This window comes from Lissotriton vulgaris, chromosome 6 (genome assembly GCF_964263255.1).
Source record: "Lissotriton vulgaris chromosome 6, aLisVul1.2, whole genome shotgun sequence".
NCBI classification, from domain to species: domain Eukaryota; kingdom Metazoa; phylum Chordata; class Amphibia; order Caudata; family Salamandridae; genus Lissotriton; species Lissotriton vulgaris.
Genome location: NC_141694.1, coordinates 1,114,182,879 through 1,114,200,387, shown reverse-complemented (window position 1 = coordinate 1,114,200,387; position 17,509 = coordinate 1,114,182,879). Strand labels below are relative to the sequence as shown.

The window sequence follows — 17,509 nt, the reverse complement described above, 5'->3', positions numbered from 1 at the left end:
GTCCCAATTTGGATTAACATGGCAACATTTTTAAGCTGCTGAGACACCAGAAACCGTTTCCTGACTTAAGTCATTCTGTTCTCGCTAGTGTAAGGGAGATCTTGCTAATCAGTTACTTTATGCATCGTACAAAACACCCTAGAGAGCAACTCTGGAAGCTTTTTATAATGAAGCCAAGGCATCTGCTTAATTGTTTCCAGTGAAAAGAAGGAATATCATATATACCCAGCTACAATCTGTCAGCCAGTCAGTAAGTAAACTTTATTTTGATCACTATAGATCAAAGAAGTACCACATAGAACAAAACACTTACACACACAAATAACAACATAGGGCATTTAAAATGCTCATTTATCTGTCCATTACAATAGCAGCACAATGAACAGATGAAAATTTCATTTAAAAAGACCACAGAAATTCACCAGAAAAATGCTTTTCTTTTAAAAACAAAGAATAAAATACAATGAATATCTTCTGTAAATGTTAAAAGACATAGCTCTGCAGGAACTTGTCCAAGTGGCATGATACAGTATGAAAGGGCCCTTCAATGAGTGGCAGCCTGTAGACTACCAAGAGAACACTTGGCACGCCTAATCCACATTGCTATTAGGAACTTGACTATATAGAATACAACAAAACGAGATGCATTTGACTGCAGTATTTTGTACGCCTCCTTGCACTTTCTTACTCCCAGGTTTCTGCAAATTGGAACTATCCATTTAGTTCGAGACTGACTATACAAAGGACAAAAAAGTAGAACTTGCTCAAGCGACTCTGGAACGCCTTGGCAACAAGTGCAAATCTCATCGACCATGTCCACTACTTTACACTATTTCCTTTTAAAAGCTTTTTACAGGTAGGCACCAATACCTTTACTGTAAGTATAACTTTCTTGCTAATGGAGGGAGTATTTCATCTAAAGTGCTCTCCAATAATGGAGTAGGTTTAAAATCAATAAAAACACCAGAGAGCGATCCTTTACAATCGTTTCAGCATAAGTGTGACAAAAGATGCATAGTTTTATAGTGTATGCATCATTTTATTTGGTTAATAAAAAATATAGTTATGTTGTAAAATAAAATATTATGTGAAATCTTAAACCAGGGGCATTCGTGTTGTATAGGTTCAGCTATTGACCACAGCATGGAAACTAGGATTGTGTGGCCTTTCAAACCATTGCTTTCTTTCCATACAGTTTGCATTGAGTTTCAATTTTAGATGTAGGTGGTTTAACGGTCCTATGGGCATAAATGAGTTAGTACACCATTACGACTCATTAATTGAGATATAACCCTGCATGTCTAGTATCTGTGGCATGTTCCATCCAGGAGTTATTTTATTTCTTGATTGGCAAGAGCTGGACACCTGATAAAAACCTTTAATTGATAATAATGAATTCCGTTTCCAAGATTGGAATAAGTTAATTCTTCATGAACAGGGCATGCTCTGAGGAAGTATCTCTAATTTTCATTTATTCAATTTCAGCCCATTACCGGCAGAAATAGTCTTCTTTTGTCCTCGTTGGATACAATATGATCCACTTTTTAAGAACTTGAAAAAATTGGAGTATTTTGTAATATGAAGTTTCTCTGTCAGCAAGGAAGTTTTCAGAGTTCTTATACTTGATTTCAAAAGGATTATTTATGAGAGAGGAGGAGGGTTTCTTAAGAGGAGAGCAGGATACTGTTGAGACAAGAATGTCACCCACACTGTATTACAGGCTTGTGCTCCTGCCCTGAGTGATCCCAGTTGTAGGTTATCTGCTATCCTGATTGTTTTTTTTGGTTCAATGCACACAGCCATTGTGCATGCACTCTGAAGCCTAAGCTTTTCATCATCGGTCTCAGACCGAGAGCCTGAAGGGCTTGGTGGGATGCAGCAAGCATGCTTTCTAGTCAACGTGGCACTGTTGTTCACATCTTACATTTTATACAATAAGCTGTGGAGACAGAGGGCCCTTTTTCCGATTGAAGGTACTGACCAGACCTTTTTCCTTTTCAGTGAGAACAGTTATGTCTACAGGGCCCACTCTCATAAAGTTCCGCTTGAATGTAATGCCTAGGCTCTGCAGTGGCATACATGTGTGCATGGTATGATTGGAGACTGGTAACTGGGCTCAATATTGTTTGTGAGTGTGCGCCTGCAGAAACCAGTGGGATCCATTTTGGATACCCTTTCTGAAACATCACACGAGATGGAGGCTGAGCTAAAGCCTCCCAAGACAGTGAAAGTTTAATGCTTGCATTCCTGAGCTAGAGGGTGTAGCCTTGTCTTAGAACTGTGAAGCTAATTAGTATTGCTCATGTGTATTATTACTTTGGGCGTTTGCAAGCCAAAGACTCTTACTGTGCTAGACTGTACTTATTGAGATTGTTGTTTGACTTTTTCAGTTCTGAGGCTATACCCCATGTTACTTCCCTGAGCAACCTTGGTCTGCTCACTAATCTGAGAATCAAGTGTGGAAAGTGGGTACCATGCATCCAGATTTAGTACTACAGTAGTCCAGGCCCCAGGAAAGGCCCCAACATCCAGGATTGTGGCTCACTGAGCTCTGCTTGTCCCAAAGCCCCCAAACAGGTTCTGACATACTAAGAGAGAATTTCAGTAGTTTTGCTGTTCGCATTTCAGTTTGGAAGGGAGTCTGGAATCACTTTTGAGAGACTTCCATTGCTCAGACCCAAGAAATAGTTGCTTTCAAGGGACAGAGCTGTGCCTATTGGTTAGTGACATTTCTGTACAACTGTGATTTCGGCAAGGGTGTTGTATGTTTATATGAGAGTTTATACAAATCAATTCTCAAACCGTTTAATCTGACTGTCACATAACCCAAAAATGCAATGAAAAGTCCACATAAACAAGATCAGCATATGGTTAATAGTAAAACAAAAGGTCTGCATGTTTTTTAGTTTATTTTTTACAGGGCAAAATGAAGTAATAAAACAAGAAGCAATTTGGTTGTACAGAAAAAAAAATCTGACATTGAAAGTGAACATTATTTCCCACATACTGTATAAATGCTGTTTATTTAACCGCAATGAAATAATCTGAGACGACATTAAAATCACACATTGCAATTTTTATTACCTAGGATGTTTATTTTTATATAAGGAAAGTATCTTTGAAAGCAAATTAATGTGAGTGTAGTTTGTACATTACTAGTGCAATCCCTGTCAGTGTATTTTTTCTGCAACAAATAAGAAACTAAAGCATTATAGGTTGTAATTAAAGAATCACGCTCTTTAGAAAATGCACCTTTTTGCGTGATCATACCAGATTTTTCGCCTTTTGCTGGACCCTATATTTTAGAATTCTATGTACTTTAAACCTGCTAACCAGTGGTAAAGTGCCTGTGCTCCCTCTTTAAACGTGGGTTGATTGACATATTCCTAATTGGCATAGTTAACTTGCCTATAAGTCCCTAGTAGATGGTGCAAAGTGTGCCCAGGGCCTGGAAGTTAAATGCCACTATTGGACTGCAGCACCTATTGTGTCAGCCACCACAGTGGCAGTGCAGACATGGTTTCAGGCCTACCCTGTGTAGCCTAACTGTAGCAATATGAAAACTACAATTTGACCTGTCAAATTAAACCCTTTTGACAGGTCATAAGCTCAGTTTTAAATATTAATAAGTCACCTCTATATACGCCTTTTGCCCACAAGGCAGGGTGCATTGTCTTTAAAACTAGGGAATGTAGAAATTTAATGTTAACATGTCCTTACAGTGAATAGCACCCAAAATCTATTTTTCACTGTAGCAGACCTAGCTGTCCTATGTTCAAAACCAGAGTACCGCTTAAAATCCTGATACTGTATCTTAAAAATGGGACTAACTAGAAAAATAACTGTTTAATAGTTATTAAATGTCCAATTCTGTGATAAAGTCATATTCTTAATAAATAGTAAGGAAAATTATATTTTTTAAAAGTTACCTTTTCTCAGCCTGGAGTTATTGGAGGCTAATTTGTATTTACTTTCCAACTTCTGACAGCCAGTGATTAGCATTGGAATAGGTATGAATTTCCTCCCTGGATCTGTGCGTGTAGTAGATCACTATGGTGGCAGGTCTACTGGAATGGGCAGGGATGACCCCTTTAAGCTTAGTAGATAGGTAAGTGCTGTCAGCATCTCTTTTGAAATTCCAGTGTCAAATTCTGCTTGACAGGTGTGCTGGGTTCACACAAACGCATTGGGATGCATTTAAAAAAAGGTAACAGGCAAAGACAATTCTTGTGATTCAGTGTTTGGTTGCTAAAACAAATCCTGATTTTGTACTGCCACGCTTCTGTCACTGGGTTTACTATGAGTGGAGACGTTTTTGCAGCGAAACAGAACTGCACCTTGTCAGACCCTCGTTATTGCTGGGGAATTACTGTCTTGGGCCCTGTGCTGCTGTCCGGGAGTGCTGCCACCTGGGTGCCTGGTCACCCCCGCCGCCGCGCTTCAACATCGCGGCCGCCGCGCGGGGGGACTACAGCCCCCACAATTCCCGCAAGCCCCGCCCACCGACGTCATCGCCCGCGCCCGGAGGCGCTGAAAAACAGCGGCGCTCCACTGGAGGAACGGGAGCCGTTTTTGTCACGAAACAGAACTGCACATTGTCCGACCCTCGTTGTTGCTGGGGAATTACTGTCTTGGGCCCTGTGCTGCTGTCCGGGAGTGCTGCCACCTGGGTGCCTGGGCCCCCCCCCCCCCACCTCCCCCCCCCCCCCCCCCCCCCCCCTCGGCCGCCGCGCTTCCACATCGGGCCGCCGCGCGGGGGGACTACAGCCCCCACATTCCCGCAAGCCCCGCCCACCGACATCATCGCCCGCGCCCGGGTCGCTGGAAAAACAGCGGCGCTCCTCCCGCTACACAGGACGCGTGCGGGACCAGCCAGGCTAAGCCCGGTCAAAGGGCGTGCCCTCTGTGGCCCTCAGAGGCCTGAGGAGGCTGGGCTGGGCCATTCCGCTTTGAGCTGTTCCCCCATAACTGTGAACAAGGTGGCTTTATGACTTTATTCCCTCCCTGTGTCTGGTTTTTCTTTCTGACACACGCCATTATATCGTGTCTGTATAACAACTTTACTTAAAGGGGGCTCTGTACACCATACTTACAGCTGTGCCAAGGAAATATATAATGAGTAAGTCTAAACATAGACCAATGTCGACTAGATCTACCTCAAGGAAAAAGGCACTAGTTACTACCCCACTCCCAAGTCTCACCGCAATTGACAGAATGCTCCAAAAAACCATAGGCATGGAAGTCAATGCGATTAAGAGTACAGAGAGGCGCCTTTCCCTACCCCCAAGTATGTGCCTATCCAACCAGTCAACCCAAATGACCACGAATGCTAACATTTCCAATACCACAGTGTACTCCCAGGACTCTATCCTCATGCAATCATATGTAGGCTTTCCAAACATAGATAGCTATCAGATAATCCCATTAGACCAAACTCCACCACCTGTCTTTGACAATAGAGAAAGTAGGTTGTCAATGACCCCAAGCATGCCAGCAAACATAGAACCGGCCATCCTCATTAATGAGCGGGACTGATGTTTGCATCCCTAATGGAGCTTGTACACCATCTGATAAAGGTAGCCCCTGAAATTAGTGACCAAGAGTGAAAGGGTACACAGGCAATTCGCCATCAAGTAGAACCACGAGGTCGTATGGCACAAACCTAGATACAGGCAGAGGAGAAGCACGAGCCATACACAGAGGATTATCTATAGGGCTCCAAAACCTAACACACCATCAGTCTCAAACCAGGCAGTTGACATCCAGGGAGCCATAAGGCGAGACACTATTGAACTAGCAAGCCAGGTCTGTGATGACCTTATCTGTGTGAAGCCTCTTATGGACAAAATTGAACTTTTAATGAGGTCTCTTATGCTCCCCATCCTTGAAAGGGTAAAAATGATAGGGGAGCAATTGGAGAAACTAGAAGTAGCACAACAGCAAATTAACGAAAATATGTAAAAATTTACTAAATCCCACAAACCACAGCTTCAACAAAAACTTAATGATAAACCACCGAACCCGCTAAGCAATAAAAACACTCGAGTAGCTGCATCAGTTACTAGTAAATCATCTAAGTAGATACAGACACCGACACCTTTAGTTGAAAGCCGCAAGGAGTCCCACATCATGCGAGGTGATAGTAGGGATGTGTTGCCCCTCCCCGAAGTAAAAACTAGGGAAGAAGCAGCAGAAAATATAAACGGGATGGACGGGAGTGAGTGGGCGGCAGAGGGCGCGACACATATTGTTACCAATAGCCAGCCAGAGCTATCTAAAAGACCAAGACCTATAAATAAGAACATGTGCACTGACTTGCCCCCTGAATCCCACCCCTACACTGTGGTCATGATAGGCGTACCAACACTAGGTGAGGGGAAATCGGAAAATCATAGTGAACTAAAAAACAAAGTTAGCCATTGGCTAACCAGACACAGGCCAATTCCCTCACACCTAAATGGCCAAATACTTCACGTTAAAAGGGTAGACTGGGTGGGACAGAGAAGCAAGGCCTTAGAAGGCGACTACTTCATTATAAATTTCAAAGACAGGCACGTGGCAAACTACATTAGTGGCTGGAGGGAGGATGACGTAGAAAGTAAGATTCAAACTGTCGAACTCCTCTACTTTTACCCTCCAATCCCCACGACCCAAAGAAATATGTTTCAACACCACACAAAGAGAAATAGGTTTTACGACTACTTTGACAACCAACCAATGATGCATGGTAATCCGCACCCAAACTATATCCATGTAAACAGGTATTACGACTACCATGACAATCATTATGGGGTTCCCATCTTTAATCGATTTAGTGCCTTCCACTCTCAGGGAGATCTTGAGGGAGAGGATTGACTTCGTGTAAAGACCCCGCTCCCTGCTAGTTATAATTCTACTGAATCACGAGGCGGGATAGCAAACAGGGAACAGATGAAGGTAGCTCGGGTTTCTATAGCTGCCACAAGGGATACATCAAACCCATTTATAGCTGATACAGCCAGGGCAACCGACGTGGCTGGGCTTCACCTAGAGCACTTAGTGATAGATAATGCTCCTTTGAATCATAGTGCCCTAGACAAAGTCTATCACGTAACAACCTGTGAATTTACTCAAGTGTCAAAAATTACCCAGAAAGACGACTCTGAGTTAAACACAGCCACAGGGGATAGCACTGAAGTTAGTCAAATGACTCCCCCAGAAAAAGTCCTAGATGCATGTGTGAAGGCCCCTAATGAACCGATGATACCTAGTTTTAATGTAATCTCCTGGAACATTGCCTGATTAGCAGGTAAAATTAGTGACCCGAACTGGGTAGCTTTTATAAGATCTTTCGCAGTGGTATGTCTTCAAGAGACATGGCTGGTTGGGAATAATGTATTTATAGAAGGATATAAAAGCTTCTTTGTATCGGCAGAACCGTCACGTAGCGGTAGAGCCAAAGGGGGATTGGCTGTGTTTATTAATCTAATACTAGTTTGCACTGTCAAAAGATATTCCTTCTGCAATACTGATATTCATGTGCTGGTGGTCAAGAAAGAGAAAGACTCACTAACCTTGATTAATTTTTATAATGCTGTAAATCATAACGGTGAGTGCAGACTTGCGGATTTGGGTAACTTCCTTAGGAATAAACTGGAGACCCTGTCACACCACATAATTATCGCAGGGGATTTTAATGCACACCCCTGTGGAAACCCAGGGGTTACTGTATCAGGCTCAATGAGCTGTCATAGACAGAGAGGTTTTCATTTCGATCACACACGGCGGGGTACTTTGTTGAACGACCTTTTGAACGAATTTAATTTAACCTCGGCCATGTCAGTGGTGGCTGACCACACTCTTCACGATGTACCTACCTATAAAGGTATTCCAGGGGGATCCTACATTGACCATATACTTATTTCTGGTGACCCCAGTACCTCTATCTTGGACTTTAAAATTCAGGAGAACCAACATAGCGATCATAACCCAGTCTGTATTCAACTGGGAGGTGTGATCTTTGAACTGCGCAAGAAGAGGGTAGATGTTGGTGTCTTAAAGAGTACCAATGGTAAACGTCGTTTAAAGTGGGCAGCGGTAGACCTGAGCAAACTATATGAGTCTATTAATAATATGTGTGGCCCTGAGTTGTCTCTTTGTGTGTCTTCAGTCCCCTCGCCCCAGGAGATTTTGTCTGCCTTCGATGGCATTGTATCTAAAGTTGGGGCAATATTAACTGTGCCCCTTACGGGGCCGCCTCGTAGTGGTCCAAAATGGTTCGATCACTCTTGCTCTAAGGCAAGTCGTGACTTAAAGGTGGCACTAAAGGCCAGGCTCAGAGACCCTGCACGAATTAGGGTGTCACGCATTTGTTACAAGAAGGCCCTAGCTAAACGCAAATCAGAAGTGAAGGCCTCTATTTGGGAAAACCTGTTGGACCCCAAAACCCTAGGTAATAGTGCAAAGTTTTGGGAAATTATAAATAAACCCCTTTTTGAATCAACAGGTAATTCTGCTGTTGGCACCAACATACAAGAAGAAGAATGGGTCTCATTTTAACTCTATTTTTAACAGTAATTTTCCCCAAGGAGAATTTAAAATCGATGTATTAGAAGATAACCCTCTGTGCTTTTTAATTAGTGAGGTTGAAAAGGGAATCATGGACCTATCAAGTAATAAAGCCCCAGGGCCCGACGGCCTGCCCCTGGACCTTTTTAAGTCACGGGTCTCTTTATGGGCACCTGTCCTCACCACTGTGCTTAATGCAGCTGTTGTATCTGGATGTCCCAGGTCGTGGGGGGTCTCCACGATAGTTCCCGTGTTCAAGAAAGGGGACCGAAATAGCACGGCCTGCTACAGACCAATATCTTTAATTGATTCCGTGGTCAAAGTAGCGGGGGGTAATTTTAAATAGACTGACAACCTGGGCGGAAGAGCACAATATAATCTCCCGATCCAATACGGCTTTAGGCCAGGCCACTCCACGATCTCACAGTGTCTTAATTTGTATATGGTCCTTGGAAAATGCACCTTACCACGCCAGGGCATAATACACATGGCCTTTATGGACCTCATCGGCCTTCGATTGTGTTAACCGGGCCAAGCTGTGGGAGGCCAAATGGGCGTGGAGCAAAACCTAGTTAATTTACTGGCAGACCTGCACCAGGATACGAGGGCCAATGTACGATACTCCCAAGAGTTAAAGGTAACAAAGGATTTTGGAGTGCACCGGGGAGTCCGGCAGGGCTGTATTCTAGCTCCGTTTCTTTTTAACTTATATATCAACAACTTGGAAGAGAATCTTTTAAATACTGGAGCAGATTACCCGTATGTTGGCCGTAAAGGACTACCTGTCCTACTTTATGCAGACAACGCCGTCCTGCTGGCAAGGATCGCAAAAGGATTACAATCGTTACTTAACTCCTTTTATAGTTTCATGAAATCTCGAGACCTTGACATCAACAATACAAAATCCTTTGTAATGAACGTAGGGAAGGGCCCTAAAAAGATACCCTCATTCCATGTTAACGGGGAGAAGATCCCTACCACAAAAACCTTCTCATATCTGGGGGTCCTATTTGATAACCAGCTGAAATGGGGCCCCGCAGTCCAGAGGAAAAGGGGGGAGCTAACTCGGGTTAATGCAGCTATTTTTAGCTTTGCCAGGAAAATGGGCAATCGCCCAATTGCTGCATTGCTAAAAATTTATCAGGCAAAGAGTGTGGCGATAGCCTGTTATGGGAGTGAGCTCTGGGGGCACACAACAATTAATGACCTGCTTGTTGCAGAAAATAACTTCCTAAAACAGATGCTGGGGGTCCCCAGGGGAACGGCCAGCTTTATAGTGCATGAAGAACTGGGTGTCCCCTTCTTAAGTGATACCATAGCGCTACGACCCTTACTCTGCTGGTTAAATTGTTGGCTAAATAAAGTCCTGCCACTTAATCATCAACTCCTGAGAGAAGCCCTATCCTGGGACAATATGTTCAAAATCACGTGGCTCTAATACCTAAAAAAGATTGTTTCTCCGAATTGGGGCGCCCTGAGCTTTTTTTGAGACCTGAGTCTATTAGCAGATCTGACGTTACTTTTGTGAGGAAAACCTTTTCTCTCTCTCGGTATCTGCAACGAGAGGAGGTGGAACTGAACAAAAGCAGTGTTAGGAAATATGTTGTAATAAAATCTACACCCATTATGGAACTGTATTTGTCTTGGCCAATGTCGGGCTTTGACCGATTTCTGTTAACTAGGTTCCGTTTGGACCTTTTCCATTTACTGCTTGCTGTTCCTAAGGGGAGCCACCGAGGCCAAGTGTTACCGTCCTGCGGCTGCGACAGTGTGTCTCCGCAGGACTTGGTGCACTTTTTATTTATCTGTTCTTATTATGACATACCTCGGAGACTCTACCTAAAACCTCTTCTGAAAAAAATGAACTTTAAACAGGTTAGACCCGCACTTTGTTATTTACAGCTGCTAACCCATGACTGCACTTTATATGTAACCAGTTTTTTTTAAGTTGGCACTAAAATTTAGAAATAGCATGGAAGGATAAATGTTTTAACTTGTTTTTAACACTGTAACGCTTATGATGAATTGTTACTTTTAATTCTGGAAGTGGATTTTAGACTGTATTTATTTTAAAACTCTGTCTATTTGACTGTGCTTTTATGGTTGTTTGCCTGAATAACCGAATAAAGATCTTTGAACTGAGTGGTAACTTAAAAGTAGATTTTCGTGTTAGCTGGAGGAAGACACTAGGATTATTATACTACATTCCCCACATACACTGCCACCCATGTTTTATGTGGAACAAAGACTTTCTTCATCTTGAAAGTACCAACAGTGGGTAGGGTTGGACCCGGGAACTTTTACCCCATTGGTTAGGGCATTCCCAGAAATATATCTCGTCCACTAGCCAGTTTTAGGAATAAATGTGGCACCTCCAGGCGCCCAGCTTAAAACACTGATGGAGCCGAGGAAGAACACAAGAGGATTGGACCTACCGTCTGTGCCCTGAGGAGCATAGAAGGATTATACCAGATCCCTCTTGTACCCAGTACAAAGAAGGGGACTGCAAGGGTCATTAGGTTAACTGCCTAGCCAAGCTACAGATAGGCCACTCCTGCAACTGGCCTATCTGTACAGAGGCAACTCGACCATGACTGGACCTTGCTGTTTGCCTCTGCCTGACACCCCATGAAACTCTTAAGTGCCTCCCCTAAGGATTCAAAAGTGTACTTCTGTTGTGGATTAGGACCTAAAAGACTAAGTCTGAAGGTAAAATCTTTGACCAGGACGAATCTGTTTTGTGTATCTGAACCACCCTCCATTGCGGCCAGGCTCAAACTGCACCTAGGTACCGGTCTACCGTGTCCATTGATGATCATTGCCACGTTGTGCTTCTTGGCGCTAGTCATACAAAAAATGTTTTTTCGATAATTTTACAATTATTTGATTTTTTTCATTTTGGTGTCATTTTCCTTATTTCATTTTTTTCTATTTTCCTAATTTGGCTTGAGATTTTTATAAATTTGCATTTTGACTATATTACTGTTTTGGTACAGCATAAATATATTACACATTGCGTGTCTGCTCTGTGCCACAGCTGCCAGGGAGTTGAACTCAGGTCAATTGAGTGACTTTGAAGGTTCAGTCTTTGTGATTCCTGGAAGTGGGTGTTTATCCACCCCAAAAAATAACTCTGTTCCCCACACAATCCTAACTAATTGCTCTAATTCTAAATTTAGAAAGTATAGTTTTGAATAATCAGGTTTGCCTTAATAGGTTGGTGTCCACATTATATTAGGTTGAATGATTTTCTCAAGCTGTTTTTTAACAGCGCAGCTGTCAAACTGACCTATTACTAACAATATACCAAGATAGGACTTTTGGATCTGGCCCAGACATTGGCTAGCAACTTTGTCAAACACGTCTTGGCCCAGCCCAGTGGAGTATTCATCTCTCACCCAATGCTATTGACTGTTTAGGTGTATTCTTCCGCCCCCTTTGAGTGCTTGCAATGCTCTGACTAAAGAAACTACTACACAGCTATAGCCCGCTTCGTCCACTCCTACTTGCCCCTTCCTGTGTGTCTCGCTCCAGTGTGCCAGCATTGTATGCAGTATCACATTAAACCCAGACCAAGTTTCTTTTCATCATCTACAAGGAACTAGAACACAACACATCAGTTATGATGGATATATGATTTATAACTGACCAGAATTCAGCTGCAGGGTTTAGTGATACAATTGACTTTCTGTATGATGTTTGTTCTTGGGATATTTAACAAGGAAAGTGTACGTTATCATAGCAGTTTGCTGTTGGTCACTGTGACTATTTTGTGATGATTAAAAACAAGATTCTTAGACCAGGCGTAATAGTGAAGATTTATGTTTTTTCTTCTGGAGAATGATTTTTATTGCTTGATAGCGTTTTTGCATGGAGTGAAAAAGTAAGAGGCGGTTATTTTATTACGCATTCGTGCTTTCTGAAGCCTAGGAAAGTTGTTCTTCAGTACCTTCGGCAGTTTTCAAGATTATACGTTTGGAAACTGAGTATATTCTTGCTTTGTCACCTATGTCTCCAAGCTTGGAGACTACGAATTCAGGAAATAAACATTTAGATGTGATTTTCAATCGGAATCACGAAGGCTAGCATGTATCAAAGCGGTTTACTGGTGCCAGTTCACACAGTATACCCAACCAGCGGTGTCTTAGAATACCGTTGTTAATCGAGATACGTCATCTTAGTAGAAAATGAAATAATTAATTTTAATGAATAAATTAATTACCAAAAATACATGCCAGTATTATTTCTAGCCAAATCCAGCACCCACATAGCAATCCTATAGGTTTATTGGGCTAAGTAAGAAAGAAGCTTAGATTCCTCTACTTTTTCAAAGTGCGCTGTACAAGTATAGTTGGTTGCCTTTGATTCGTCTTGTGTGACTGCAGACAATGCCGGTTTGATCATTCTCTTGCTCTTTCTTTGACAGGTATGACCGTCTGCTGCGGATCCGGGCACTCCGCTGGGAATATGGCAGTGTGCTACCAAATACACTCCGGTTCCACATGTCGGCAGAAGAGGTTAGTGCTTGCTCAAGTTTGTATTGTGTAAAATGTCATTGAAAATTGATCAAAGCCGAATGAAATAGATAAGGTATCTTTCAAATGCTGCCAGTATGGACAGCCCAGAAATAATAAAGTGAATGCTCTATATGGTTCCAAAACATAAAGTCTTACGTACTCCATGTGTATCCAAAAGCTAGTTTCCTAAACACAGTTACACGGTTAGAAATGCATCTTCGCTTTATTTAGCCTTATTGCAGTCCATTTGATGGTTTAAAACACTTAATTTTCTAATCTAATTGGCAGATCCTGTTAACCTTTGCCTTGTAAGGAGACACTTTCAGAACTGAGCATCAGGCTGCATCATTGACAGAACTGCGTTATCCAAAATCATGCTTTTCTCTTCCAAAACCCTACCCAGATTCCAGGCTCATTTTGTTAAACCTTAGTTTAGAAAACCACGCTCAAGGTAGAAAATGTCCATTTTTATAAGATAGTTTTTCCCATTATTAAATCAAACCATTATGTTGTAAGAGTCCGCTTTACATGTGAATATATTTTGCACTGTTCATTTTAACGTCCATCATACCTTATTTGATAGTTGATCCCTAGCTGCCACGTTTTTATCTTGCTTATATGTGACATGTCAATGTGAGTGTTATTATGAGTGAATTTTAATGCTAATGTGTGACACTTAAGTTCTGTCCGTGTAATGACGTACATTACAAAAATGACCCACTTCTGTGCTGCGCTGTGGTCTAGTATAGCCCGATAGCTGTCATTGGTGCAGCAGGTGCAGTGGCACCAGATACTACTGAACCCTAATTATTACTGTATTTTACTACGTAAATAGCAACTGGTTGGCCGGGGGGACGGGGGTTGTGGGCCATTTGCTTGCTTGCACCAGGTAGTGTCCATGGCATCCTGGTTACGGCACTGGTATAGGAGTGTGGAAGCAGCTGCAAAGCTCTTTAAGTGCTTATTCAGTGACAGAAACCTATCTGCATTTACTGAGATAAATGCCCTGAAACATTAGTGGGTACACTGGAGGATAGAATGCAGCGCTGGCCATCACAGCAAAGTGAGGAATGCAGCACACAATAACTTTTAACAGATCGGGAGGTGCACTGCAGACGCAGTGTTTGTTAGTATAGTGGAGCAGATGACGCATCATAGTTTAAATCAGAGGAACGTTTGGGCAACAGAACAGAGTGCATTTCTTATCCTCACACGATGTCAGGTGCCCTACACTAGATCATTCAACAGCAGAGCAGAGGAAGAGATGAAGTGAATGTGAAATTAAAAGGATTGGTGCACTATATACAGACCTGGTGCGAAATTCTGTATTGTGGGGTGTGAGTTGGAGCGCTTTGGAGTAATAGTTTAAAAAGGGGAAATCTGGCATGTGGCTAGGACAGCCAAGATGATGGTCGCAGATTGAGGCTGCTCCTGACCTCCTTTGCCATCTGCCACGATCCGGACCAGTTAGAAGACGCTGCCAAGGACCCACTATCTTCCCCCATGCCCCAACCGAGACTATGGTTGATGCTGCGAACCATGGCTGCCGAAGCGGGAGACAGAACACTGCTGCCGCGCAGCCTAGGATGCTGCCACCAAGTCCACCATATCTACTTTGGTGAGCCGAGGTCCAGGCGTGGAGGGAGTGGGGCCGGCAAGTCCCTAGGGAAGCGCCCTGGGACGATTTAAACTGTTGAACTGACTTGCAAAGGAGCCACACGGCCTCAATTGGGCCCTCTCTTGGTCCCGGGCCAGTACCGGCTCTCTATTACCCGATGTGCCCGATACCAAGTGTGGAGCCCCTGAGGGACCTGGACCAGCTTCGAGGGAGTCCCAGCTGCCACTGAAAATGCTAGATGGCCTGGTGTCCCAACACAGGACTTAAATACTTGAGGACTGGGGGAGGGGGGTCCCTCCCTCTCTCTCTTTGAACTACCGCCTACTTACTGTCGCAAGGAGGCGGCCATCTTGGGGCATCCTCCTTTCTCCCTTGTTCCGTGAGGTGTTACTTTGCTGCCACCCTGGGGCTGGAGTGAAAGACTCACTAACCCTGTCGCCCTGTTGTCACTCCACTCCTGAGGCACTCGATGGGGCCTCTCTGCATAACCGGAGACCCACTGTGCTAATGACTTGCACTAGCCCTCCTTGTGTGGTGACTGAGACCCACCCCACGGCTGCTCGTGCTGCTGAGGGGCAAGCAGGCCAGTAAGAGATATCCTTGTATGCCATCCTCATCCTGCTTGTGGCAAATCCCTGCAGACTCTGTCGCCTGCCACGCCTAGCCTCCCATGATGCCCAACGGTAAGTGGGCCAGGAGAAAGTCTTCTATGGTCCACGGCCTCCTGCATTCGACCCACTAGCATTCATCATAGGCAAGGACAGGGCCCACCACCAACCACAGAAAAAAGTGGACAGCTACATAACTGCACCGACTGGACCCGGGAGCTCCTCTGGTGTAGCAGACTCAATAGGACATGCCCAAACCGAACTAGCCACCATCCTCAAGGCCATACAAGACTCAAAAAGTGGCCCAGAAAACAGGGTAGGCGTGGTGCTACTCCGCAAAGATCTCCTAAATGTTGTCACCCAAGTCAACAAGGATGAATGCCGGGTTCCTCAGTGGAAGTCGATGTTTCCATCCTGAAATGGCAGGTAGCCGGACTACTGACCTTGGCAGCTGCCCTGGATGAGCGGCCAGAAGAATCTGAGAACTGCTTCCGCCACAATAACCAGCGGATAGTGGGATTCGCGGCAGACTTGTAGGCACCAGATGCTGCAAAGTTTCAAGAACACTGATTTCGCTCATTTGTTCCGGACTCCGACATCTCACCTTGATTGGTAGTGGAACAGGCCCACAGATCGATGGCCCAGCATCCCCCACCTGGTTCCCAGGCACGCCCCTTGATTGCCAAACTTCTCAACTTTCGGGACTGTGATGCAATCCTCTGAGAAGCCAGTGGACAGTTAGAGCTCTGTTTTCAAAACACATGCATCATTCTATTCCTTAACTATACAAAGGCGGTTCAGCAACGCCGCCGCTCCTTCACTAAGGTCAAGCAGAAACTCTGGGCATTTAACCTCCAGTATATGCTCCCTTTCCTGGCAAAACTCAAAGTCCTCTTCAACTCTAAGTTGTACTTCTTTGAGTCCCCCAGCAGGCCTGGGAGTAGTTTGAGGAGAGAAGAGACCTACGCACCCCCTCGAACCAAACAGCCCCCAGTGGCGGGCTGCGCCAAGGCGCCACAAATTGTCGTTGGAGGCTTCACAAGCTGCCCCGCTCCTATAAGCACCACACCTGTAATGATGGACAGAGAGGTTATCGGGCTCGGAGCCCCCTACACTTAGGGTAGCAGAGACTAATGAATGGCCGAACGAGGCCTTACTGCTGCAGACCTCCAAGGGAGAAACTCCCCAGCTTGATCCTGTCTAGGCCCGTTTCCATTGTTTCTGAGAATGAAGAGCTGGTGGTTATGCCCGCAGAGATTTCTTGCACTCCTTGGTAACTGTATGGCACACGCTTATTCTGACTTTCTCCGGTATTGTGTCCTACTTCAAGGAGGTCCACATGGCGCCCTGAACTTACTATATACTTCCCTCTTTCATTTCTACTTCTTTTTTCATTGTTCCGACTTCTATTGAGGTCCAGTTTGAGTGAGAGATGCTCCAGGATTGGAAATATGAGGAGCGGTGATTCACTGCGCCTCTCCAGTGCATGCCAACTCTCGACCTGAATGGACACAATGAGGGTCTGTGATGTATGTAGAGTCTGGCACCCCGAGAATGGGTATATGCTCACACCTCTGAAGCCCACAAAACGAAATCTTGAATCAACCTTTTCTTATTACCGGCTACAGATGTATGTAAGGGGGATATCCGGCCATGTGCCCCTTACTATGACAATTTACACCGCTGACCAGACCCAGATGCCTTCTGGTGTCTTATAGCTTGGTACCTCACTGACCCCCATTTTGAGGCTTGCTTGGAACCTGAAAGCCATGCTTACTTCGAAACCACCGAAGGATCAGTTGACTCGGCGGCCACCCTGTAGGAGCCATAGATCAGAATAGCCAGCCACCACACCCCAGATCCCATACCCCAGATCAGGCATGGTGGCTTTCAATGGCCAGGAGCCAGCTGCAGCAACTTGCACTTGAGAATGCTCGTCAGTGCTGGCGGACAAGAACGTGTAACATTTACAAACATGGAGACAAATCAGCAAAACTTCTCTATTGGCTCGCCAACCCATGACACAATCTCACGAATCGTACCCCAACTGATGGATGTGAACGGCCATCACCTTTCACAAACCCCCAATATACTACAGATTTTCGCAGCCTCCTACCAGGACCTCTACGCCTGCAGACCTCGACACCCCCCCCCCCCCTCCCTCGAAAGTAGAACACCCACTATTATAGGGCGTCCCGCTACTTACGATCCCTTCCTTC

At 44.4% G+C, this 17,509-nt stretch overlaps 1 protein-coding gene across 2 annotated transcripts in view; it reads left to right on the top strand.

The window, feature by feature from the left end:
* GINS1 (GINS complex subunit 1) overlaps nt 1-17,509 on the top strand; it is a 344,403-nt gene that overhangs the window by 173,125 nt on the left and 153,769 nt on the right. For both annotated transcript variants that reach the window (XM_086927200.1, XM_086927199.1), the window contains exon 4: nt 12,974-13,064. In XM_086927200.1, the coding sequence (XP_086783326.1) occupies nt 12,974-13,064 (91 nt within the window). The remainder of the gene's footprint in view (nt 1-12,973; nt 13,065-17,509) is intronic.